Here is a 9,416-nt window from a genome sequence, read left to right as displayed (position 1 = left end):
GTAGCAAGCCTAAAATAGACTTCGCAAATAGTTTCGGACCTGCATAGTTTTATATACATACCAGCATAATTTATAACCTTTAAGCCACAGCACAGTTTCATTTTTAATTTGAAAACACCATAATTAAAATTAAAAATTATTTGATAAAAAAAACAAGCATATTTATTTAGAAATTCACAAATATCAACAAAACACTTAATAAAACCGCACTCATGATCACTATTCATTTTGTTTTTCCACCGGTGCAGATTTTTGCTCAGTTTGCGCAGATTTTTGCTCAGTTTTGGCCACGTTGCTCTCATTTGCCAACTTCTGCGCAGCATTCATTTGTATCGCTGTCCACTTTTCCTTATATTGTGCTTGTGTTAAGAGGCTACGTTTAATATTTTCACAATCTTCAGGTTTTGGTAATACAATAGCGACATATCCTTCACCTTCGCCGGCAGTTTCCAATTGCTTTGGTGCTTCAACCCACGCTGTATTCACTTCCACTAATTTACTTTGTACACAACTGGGTATTTTGTACGCTTTATTTTGCTCGCTGGTCAATATGGCTAGCGTGGAGTCATGTTGTAGAACCATACCGCCTTTCTTGCCCTTTCCTTTCACCGTATTTTTACTGCGATCTGTATTGCCGATATCAAAGGTGAATGATTTTATACCGTCTTTTATTGCGGGATGCTCTGGAGCCAAACAAATTAAACAAACCCGATTGGAGTGAAAAAGTACTTGATAGGGTGCCGGTTCAGGACTTTCCTTAATGTAGTAGTACCGTGTGAAAAATCGATCAACGACACTGGGATAATTTTCAACCCATTCCTCTGTAATGGACGGAACGTCTATGCCACCAATGATTTCTGGCACATGGTTATAATAGTATGGTTCAAGTGGATCTTCTGGTTCGGTAGGCATTGTTGGTAGATTATAGTAAATATGTATATGTATTAAAAGATGAGAATGTTTATGAGGACACTAGACGCTCCTTTAAGCGAGCTTGTCGTTCGGCCGCTTTGACGCGATTGGCTGCAGCACGTGCTTGACGTTCACGTTTTAAACACCTCACCAACTGGTTATCAATATCGTTACAGACACCAAGAAATTTTGAAAACGTATTCTGAAAATGAATTACACAATTATGTAAGCTGTAACAACTAGTGGATATCACGTTTGGGAATATTTGTTTACCTCAATATGACAATTATTTAGTTGTTCAATCAAGTTATTGCACTCCGATGTATGCAGATGAGGAGATAGATCAGTATGCATACTTTTTTCTTGGTTTCAAAAACAACACAAATTGCACTTTTTCTTTGCTAGCCGACAAAATGAAATGTCAATTATTTTTTTCTATTAGAGCTGCCAATAGCGGTTAACGGAAAAATCAATGTTATCAGTTTTTTAAATATTCGATAGAAAAACTCAAGTATTTAAAGCCTAATTGGAAATGATTGTACTACAAAAATATTTTGTATTCTATAGAGGTTCATATATATTTTTCCGTTCGTAAAGCGTAATATATTTGAAAAATAATAAATAATAATTATATTGTTTTTAAAATTACAGAAAACTATCTATGCAACTCTGTGTTTAATGCTGTGTTCATTGCAAAAGCCTAAAAGCAACACGTGCTGGCCAATCAGCTGTTCTATTAAAGAAGCAGATTGGATACAAAACAAGTTTTATTTTAATAATTATAGTGTTGTTCAAAAATTATTAGTTATAAAACTTGAATTCATTTCATAATGTCGGCAAATAAAAAGAAGAACTTGAATTCTATGGAGGAAGATCCAACAGCCGACGACTCGGATAGCTCAAGTGAGGATGATGATGATGATGAGCCTCATCCTGATGCCTATACCGGCAATGAGGTTTGTAAAAGTAATACAAAACAAGCAACTTTACAAAAAGCACATAATTGCGTTGCAGGAAGTGGAAATTGATTTCGAAGGTCGTGCCCCCACTGATCCAGATTGTCATGGAATTTCACAACTGTTACAGCGGGTGTTCTTGCGAGCGCCAATAAACACCATGCAAATGGCAGATATGATAATTGGTAAATTTTTTGTTAATTTAATAAAGTCATAGCTTATATTTATTTTTTACTTATTTAAGCTCAAAATTATGTGGGCAGTGTTATTTGCCAATGTGAGCCAGATGGTGCGGAGAGTGACATGGACGATGATATGGTAGAAGAAGGCACAATATTTGGTATTACAACAGTCATCAATATGACGGCAAAAAAGGACATAGCTTGCATAGAGCAATTGCGTGGATATATAATACAGCGAGCTGAAAAAAATGCGCCAGATTCAGTATTGACACACCTTCGAGATGTGCTCGGAAATGAGGGGCGACCAGTGGGCTTTCTTATCAATGAACGTTTCATAAATATTCCAGCACAAATCTCAGTGCCGTTACTGGAGAATTTACATAAAGAAGTGCTAACAGCTAAACAAAAGGGCATGCAATTTAACTTCAGTTATTTTATAATGATAGTTAAATTCTATCGCAAAGAGGCACGCAAGGGAAAACCTGCTGAAGATACATATACGAATGCCGAAGAGGAAGTAATTTGTTCCAAAGCAGTAAATTCATTCGAGTATTCTGTTGCAGACGAGTGTGATGTTGGAATGAGTGGAGATTGGCTAGAAGGCGACGCGACATTAACACCTTATCGCAAAATTATCTTACTTGACGCAAAGGATCTACCACATTTAATTGACGATATTAGAAATTACATCAGTGGAGTGTAAAATTTATATAAAAAGTTAATGTACATAATTTACATTTTCAGTTGTTTTTATACTCAAAACAGGGATTATTAAGTTTACTAGGAAGTTTGTAACTCCCAGAAGGAAACTTCGGATACCCTATAAAATGAAAAAACAAACTGATTTGGCTGTCCGTCTGCATGTGTAAATGAAACTAGTCCCTCAATTATCCCTTCCGCCCAAGAATCTTTTCATATCCTTTATTATCGCACTACTATAACACACAGCCACATTGGACGCTCAAAATCAAGTTCTGTGTGGAAAACTTTTTTTTATTAGTTCGGACCGCTATAGCGTAGAGCTGTCATACAAACTGAATGATCAAAATCAAATTATTGTATGGACAATTTCTATTTGTGAAGGGTATTCAGTTAAAGTTTTTTCTTGTTTTAATTTAATCAAGAAAGAAAATTAGCTACTTCTTATCAGACGGGGTAAATTTTAGTAATGGTAGCACACTGCTTACAGCACTGTCCATAACAGCTGATTGGCGCATTTAAAGCGTGTGAAGAGTGTATTGAGCTACTGCACCGGCAATTTTTTATGCAAAAGAGACTTGCAGAATTTAAATAAATTTTTGTTTAGCTTAAAGTTTTCTGAGAAACGCAGCTTACTCATCGGCGATAAGCTTTACAGTGAGTAGTAGTTAACGCAAAGTATATAGTTCGTAGGGTATTGTTAGCCTGAGAATCATGCATTTGGCATGTGTATTGCCACAATTTGGACTTAGTAAGCTTAAGATATAAGTGTAATATTAACACGTTCCTCTCTGTTTACTCGTAATTACATTGTAACAATTACTTTGACCGATTTCTATAAAGTGATGCTCTTTAGAGCTGATTTTCATAGTAAAAGTTTTCCTTCCTGGAACACAGTCATCGGTTACACAAAGTGTGCCAAAAACGTGTTTTATCTACCTTAATGTATAACTAACAAGTGGAACAAACAGCCTTATTTTCATTGAATGATTTATTAGTTGCAGTGATTGTGTCTAATGCGGTTTTCTTCTACCTTAATTTCTAGTTAGTAAGAACCATACTGCCGTCTACTAAAACATCGATAGAAAACTAAAAACAAAACAAACGAAGTTCAGTTGTGATAGTGTGTCCAGCTTGCATCATGGGAATTGAGAGGTAAGTATAAAAACCAAAAATTTCTCATCAACAAAAACTATGTTAAAAGTATACAGTAGTTAGAGTAGGTAACTTTATAAATAATGTATTTAGAATTATAAATTAACAATTTTCCTATAAGAAAAAGTTGTTACCTTATCAATAGCGAACTTTACTGTATATACACAGTAGATAAATCGGCATCATAATACAACAATAGTAAAGTACACGAATGTTGGTATAGAATTTTTGTTGGAAGATTAGAAAGTTGTATTGCAATAGTCAGTTAGGCAGCGGTCGTCGTCGTTGTCGGATGTTTAAATTGTTTAATAATATCTGTGTCTGTAAAATATACAGTTTAACATGGTAGCCGATACGTAAGTGAGCTTTTTGTTTTATTGGAATAATAATAGTTGGAGCAATAAATAATTAAGCAATAACTTGTAAATGTGTATTTCAGAAAATGTATAGGTGATAAAATTAATAGTTTCTTATCTCACGGAGGGAAATTAATTTGCGGCGGCATACCCATTCATACTTTTCCTTTGTTTCAAAAGACTGTAAATATAGAATTAGAATTTATAGATAACAAAACACAGAGTTTTCATATCGCTGCTTTCAGAGTTCACTGCGTGATTTTACATTATAAAATCAAGATTTTTGTGTGAATTTTTGTATGCTTAAGCATATGAGTGTATGCTGTACAAGTTTTTGGGATATACTATTCATACCATACATACATACGTATGTATATACAATGTACTTGCGGTGTTTGCTATTAATATGCGAGAGATTCCAGCTATCTACGTGTACTAAATATTAAATGCATTTCGTATAGAAGTTATCAGCTGCAAGTATTTGCACACTGTAACAACAAAAACAAATTTAATTCAAAGCTTCGGAAGTAAGCAAAAACAGACGCTAAAGGAAGGTTTGATTTTATGAATATTAAATTCTTATCCCAACAGCCTTTAGTCATACACACTCCTACTTATGTATGTACATTTACCCAATAATTCAAAGCAATGTAATTCAAAGTAACTCCAAAAATGTATGAAAACAATACTTGACGCACATAAAATAAAAAATTAATAACAATTGAAAGCAAAAATTTTGTTCGAATGGCACATAAACGATCAGCTTATCGTAGACGAAGCAATTCGCCGTTAAACAAGAAAGATCATCTCGAGCTTATTGAAGTTTCTATATCCAACACTTTGTAAGTGTCAAATAGTGATGTTAAAGATGGTATACTAAGAACATGAGAGGTTAGAGTAATCTTTTATTGCCTTCGAAGTGTAGGATAATGTGAAAAGCATAAATCATTGATAATACATGTGTATATCAGACATACAAATATGTATGTATATAAGTTCGCCAATAGAAAATTATGAAATGGGCTTTAAAAATGCAGTGTGATAATTTGTTTTATTTTTATACCTTGGACAGGGTTTGCAACCAAAATTGGATACCCAAGAAAGACCTCAGAGACCATATGAAATACATATAGGTATAAATAAATGACCAACGTGTCGATCTGAGTCTATTTAGCCATTTCCGTCTGACTGTATGTACGCAAATTAATCCCTCGGTGTCTGAGATATTGATCTTAAATTTTGTATACGTTTTTTTTCTTGTCCCAGAAGCTGCTCATTTGGCGGAACCGCCGATAGCGGCCCTCTATAGCATATAGCTGTCGTACAAACTGAACGATTAAAGGTTCTCTTATGAACAACTATTTTATATGATCAGATACCTTCACGAAATTTCGATTATTGTTTAAGGCAACGGTGATATCTCCGAAAAATTTGTTTATTTTGGACCAATGATTCAAATTCTCGTATGGAAACTTCTTTATTTGAGAAGGGTATTATAGCTTCCGCGCAACCGAAGTTAACACTTTTTTGAAACATTGTGGCAATGTTTGTGTTACTATGTGTATTATTATGTACATACATATATTTTATTATTGTCGATTAGATTAGTGCCGTTGAGTTGTAAATCTAACAGTTTAACTGAAGCATGCAGGGAGTTGATGTAGGAGAACAGAAACAATTTTTTAATGTGTCGAATTAAAATTTTTTTTTTATGTGCGTCTCAAACGTTGGGTATAAAACCGATTGTAATTTAAATATTTTTAGAATGCTTAAACGTACGGTGTTATACTTTTGGCACATTCTTTTAATTGCATTTCCAATTAGAGCAAATTACATACATAAATAACAAATGTTAATTTGTATAAATCCATTTAGTTAAAAACAAAGAAAAATTTGCATAATGCACTTTGTTTCATACGCGAGGCTGCGCTTAAAAGAGATTTGTATTCATAAAGCAAAAAATATATATGTTCATGCATACATACATATGTACATATATTTTAAGGCATTCCTGAATACGTTCAATTTTACGCCCATTTCCCTGCTGATAAGACAAACCGGCTCCATATTAATTGTTGTAAATTATGAACGTTAGTTGGCCGTCACCTATTTATAGCGGCACTTAAAAATTACTCCGTGACAAAAAAATAATTGTTTATAACAAAAATACAGCAAAGCAGATGAGGAAATGAACGAATGCAACAAAGCATTTAATGTCAATTGCTATAAAACGCAAATGGTACATCGTACACAACGATGTGCTGATTGGTTCCTATAGCACACTGATATACATACATGCAATGTTGTATATGTGTATACAGACTTGCAGTTTATAGAGTGCAGTTGTATTTGTTTTTGCTCCTGAATTGTATTTGCCTTGAACTTTAAAAGTGCATGACATACAAATTTATATAATATTTTCTATTGTTATTTTTATTTTCCTGCTTTTAGACTCTTGCCTTGCAGTGTGAAAATCGCTAAACTCATACAGAAGTCCAGTTGCGATGTACTCTGTATTATCGATCGTCAAGTGCCGCCAGAGTTGGTGGAGCAGTTCGGTGAATTCCGCTCATTTGATAAGGCTTTTGATAGTGTGGTGTCATGCTTTAAGTCGCCCAAGCTGGACTTGCCAATAGTTTATTCACCCGTACAGGAATTGACTGATTATCATGATGTGCGCACATATCAGAAAGCGGCAGCCAAGTCATTGGAGCGCGCCATTAAGGTGAGATGAAGTTGTAAAACAAATATAACGGAACAAGGCAAATATGTTTACAATATTCCAACGTTATTTACAATAAATGTATTTATCGCAACGCTTATCACTTTCTTGTATTTGCTTAGGCTGGCTTCAAATCGCCACTGCTGCTGGTGCCAGCAAGCAACCGTTTCACCAATGCCGAACTTTGCACCGTGTTGGGTGCCTTGGATCAGTTATATGTTGTAAGTAGCAATATTTTAGGTAGAAAATTTGTAAAAAATAAAAAATAAAGTTATTGTATTTAGCCTATTCAACTGCGCGAGGATGTGCCCGAGCAAGCGAAGCGTATTAAGGAGCTGTCACTTTTGATTTCCACTCCCAAGGCTGAGGAAATTATAAAAGATGCTTTGGTTTTGGAATCAGGTCGGATGGTGGCACGCGATATTGGTGAGTAGCATTTAAATCAAATTTTTTTTTTACCAAAATATTGCAAAAGTACAAAAGCTGTTATTTGCAAAATTTATTTGCATATTTTTTAAATTTTTCAATAATGCAAGCACTTTGCAACTGGCAATGCTGCAACTGGACGTTGTGCTATTTATTTACACGCGTACCTAAAAGTATGCAACGATACTCTTAACAGCATGTTGATGTTTACTTTTGCAGGTGTTGGCGATCCAGAACGCATGGCGCCACCTCGCGTTGAAGACTACGTTAACAGCGTACTGTCCTCGCTGAAGAAGGAGGTCATTAGCGATTTGAATGTATTACAAGAGGATTATCCACTTTTCGCCGCTGTCAATCGCGCTGCCAATCAAGTGAGTCGCCATCGCGGCCGCATCATTTTCCTGGAGTATGTGCCACCGCAACCGGCACGCAAAACACTGATGTTGGTGGGTAAGGGCGTCACCTACGATACTGGCGGCGCTGACATTAAGGCTGGCGGTGTGATGGCCGGCATGTCACGTGATAAGTGTGGCGCCGCTGCCGTTGCTGGCTTCATGCAGGTAAGAGGTTTTCTTTCACATATATTTACGATAAATTTTAATTAAATTGTTCCATGCACACAGATTGTCAACGAGCAAAAGCCTGCCGATGTGCATGTTATCGCTGCACTTTGCATGGTCCGCAATTCGGTGGGCGAAGAATCCTATGTTTCCGATGAGGTGTACACCTCACGCGCCGGTGTGCGCATACGCATTGGCAACACCGATGCCGAGGGACGCATGTGCATGGCGGATGCTTTGTGTCGCATGAAAGAGATGGCCATCGAGCGCAAATTGCCCGATCCACATCTCTTCACCATTGCTACATTGACGGGACATGCTTGCATTTCAGCTGGTGATGGCTACTCGATTGCCATTGACAATAGTGTGGCGCAAAAGACTGGGCATGCACGTCTGTTGCAAGAGACTGGCCAGTCTTTTGGCGAACCCTTCGAAGTGTCGGTTTTGCGTCCAGATGATTTCGATTTCAATAAGGGTAAAGTGCTTGGTGAAGATCTTGTGCAAGCCAACAATGCACCATCGACACGCACGCCCCGTGGACACCAGGTAAATAATTTTGAATTAATTTTTTAATATGCATTCTAATCCTAATTTCTTTAATTTTAGATTCCAGCCGCTTTTCTCATTCAGGCCACTGGTTTGGACAAGCATGGCCTGGAGTCCAGCACGCCATTGAAATATACGCACATTGATATTGCTGCCAGCGCTTGCGTATTCCCAGAGATACCAACAGCTGCGCCCATTGTGACCTTGGCAAAGACACATTTATAGAATTTTTTATTCGCTTTGCATTTAAGTTGAAAACTTTGCAAGCATTTACATAAGATATCAATTGTATTGTACTTATTGCCGCAAATATGTATGTAATTTGTTACGCTAAACACTACGAAATATAATCACATATACAATGAAAGCCAATGCTAAATGTCCGCTTCTGATTGGGCTACAAATATGAGGCAGGACTTTGAAAAGACGATTGATATACTGTCTACCGATTGTCACGCTGATGTTTACCATATGTGTATGGTATATACCAGATGTAGCGGTATGAGTTGAATGTTAAGATACAAATGTGTTAGTAGAGAAGATTTGTTGTGAACGAGCCTTATTTTTTTTCTGTTTGGTTGGCATGGCATCTGTCAAATATAAATTCAGAAAATGAAAATGTTAAATTTTGTGCCGAAAAGTAATGCTTTGCGGAAGGCATTAATTTTTTGTTTCCATTTGAAGAAAAGTACTGAAGAGTCGCACTGAATCCTTGTCGAGGCATATGGTGATCATGTTCTATTAGAAGTAACATGCAGAAGATGGTTTCAAAGTTTCAGGGATAGTGATTTCGATGTGAGAAATAAAAAACCTGGAAGACCACCCAAAAAGAAGACGTCGAACTGCAAGACATATTGGGCGAATATTGAAAGCTAAAGGAAAAAAGGAAGACTCAAAAGTGT

General features: G+C 36.2%; 4 protein-coding genes across 5 annotated transcripts; 2 read left to right on the top strand and 2 right to left on the bottom strand.

Annotated features, from left to right (window-relative positions):
- Positions 1-146: 146 nt before the first annotated feature.
- Positions 147-912, bottom strand: LOC105226343 (protein Abitram). The gene has a single exon (XM_011205179.3). It carries the CDS (start codon positions 910-912, stop codon positions 220-222), a length of 693 nt encoding a protein of 230 aa, XP_011203481.2. The 3' UTR covers positions 147-219.
- A 49-nt stretch (positions 913-961) lies between these two features.
- LOC105226344 (COX assembly mitochondrial protein 2 homolog) lies at positions 962-1,266 on the bottom strand. The gene is made up of 2 exons (XM_011205180.4): positions 1,186-1,266; positions 962-1,114 (listed from the first exon to the last, which is right to left on the bottom strand). The coding sequence occupies exons 1-2, from the start codon at positions 1,264-1,266 to the stop codon at positions 962-964; spliced, it is 234 nt and encodes a 77-aa protein (XP_011203482.1).
- A 366-nt stretch (positions 1,267-1,632) lies between these two features.
- On the top strand, positions 1,633-2,785 carry LOC105226342 (protein BCCIP homolog). Its single transcript, XM_011205178.4, has 3 exons — positions 1,633-1,868; positions 1,927-2,053; positions 2,113-2,785. The coding sequence occupies exons 1-3, from the start codon at positions 1,743-1,745 to the stop codon at positions 2,751-2,753; spliced, it is 894 nt and encodes a 297-aa protein (XP_011203480.2). The 5' UTR covers positions 1,633-1,742; the 3' UTR covers positions 2,754-2,785.
- Positions 2,786-3,259: 474 nt separating this feature from the next.
- LOC105226341 (putative aminopeptidase W07G4.4) lies at positions 3,260-8,893 on the top strand. 2 transcript variants are annotated; one of them, XM_011205177.4, is made up of 8 exons: positions 3,260-3,406; positions 3,795-3,904; positions 6,712-6,985; positions 7,105-7,203; positions 7,267-7,408; positions 7,628-7,968; positions 8,032-8,514; positions 8,575-8,893. In XM_011205177.4, the coding sequence occupies exons 2-8, from the start codon at positions 3,891-3,893 to the stop codon at positions 8,737-8,739; spliced, it is 1,518 nt and encodes a 505-aa protein (XP_011203479.2). In that variant the 5' UTR covers positions 3,260-3,406; positions 3,795-3,890; the 3' UTR covers positions 8,740-8,893. The 2 variants fall into 2 exon arrangements, with proteins under 2 accessions (XP_011203479.2, XP_011203478.2); XM_011205176.3 differs by lacking the exons at positions 3,260-3,406; positions 3,795-3,904 and adding an exon at positions 4,120-4,260.
- The last annotated feature ends 523 nt before the right edge of the window (positions 8,894-9,416 follow it).

This window comes from Bactrocera dorsalis, chromosome 2, assembly GCF_023373825.1.
Source record: "Bactrocera dorsalis isolate Fly_Bdor chromosome 2, ASM2337382v1, whole genome shotgun sequence".
NCBI classification, from domain to species: Eukaryota; Metazoa; Arthropoda; class Insecta; order Diptera; family Tephritidae; genus Bactrocera; species Bactrocera dorsalis.
The sequence above is the reverse complement of the archived record's forward strand: the minus strand, read 5'-3'. Positions and strand labels throughout refer to the sequence as shown.

What these genes read in the sequence shown, in the direction of transcription:
- LOC105226343 (XM_011205179.3), bottom strand. Translation starts at nt 912, where the DNA reads ATGCCTACCGAACCAGAAGATCCACTTGAACCATACTATTATAACCAT.
- LOC105226344 (XM_011205180.4), bottom strand. Translation starts at nt 1,266, where the DNA reads ATGCATACTGATCTATCTCCTCATCTGCATACATCGGAGTGCAATAAC. An exon ending in TAAATAATTGTCATATTGAG is followed by an intron (nt 1,115 to 1,185) that starts GTAAACAAATAT and finishes ATTCATTTTCAG; the next exon opens with AATACGTTTTCAAAATTTCT.
- LOC105226342 (XM_011205178.4), top strand. Translation starts at nt 1,743, where the DNA reads ATGTCGGCAAATAAAAAGAAGAACTTGAATTCTATGGAGGAAGATCCA. An exon ending in ATGCCTATACCGGCAATGAG is followed by an intron (nt 1,869 to 1,926) that starts GTTTGTAAAAGT and finishes ATTGCGTTGCAG; the next exon opens with GAAGTGGAAATTGATTTCGA. An exon ending in AATGGCAGATATGATAATTG is followed by an intron (nt 2,054 to 2,112) that starts GTAAATTTTTTG and finishes TACTTATTTAAG; the next exon opens with CTCAAAATTATGTGGGCAGT.
- LOC105226341 (XM_011205177.4), top strand. An exon ending in CATTGGAGCGCGCCATTAAG is followed by an intron (nt 6,986 to 7,104) that starts GTGAGATGAAGT and finishes GTATTTGCTTAG; the next exon opens with GCTGGCTTCAAATCGCCACT. An exon ending in CCTTGGATCAGTTATATGTT is followed by an intron (nt 7,204 to 7,266) that starts GTAAGTAGCAAT and finishes TATTGTATTTAG; the next exon opens with CCTATTCAACTGCGCGAGGA.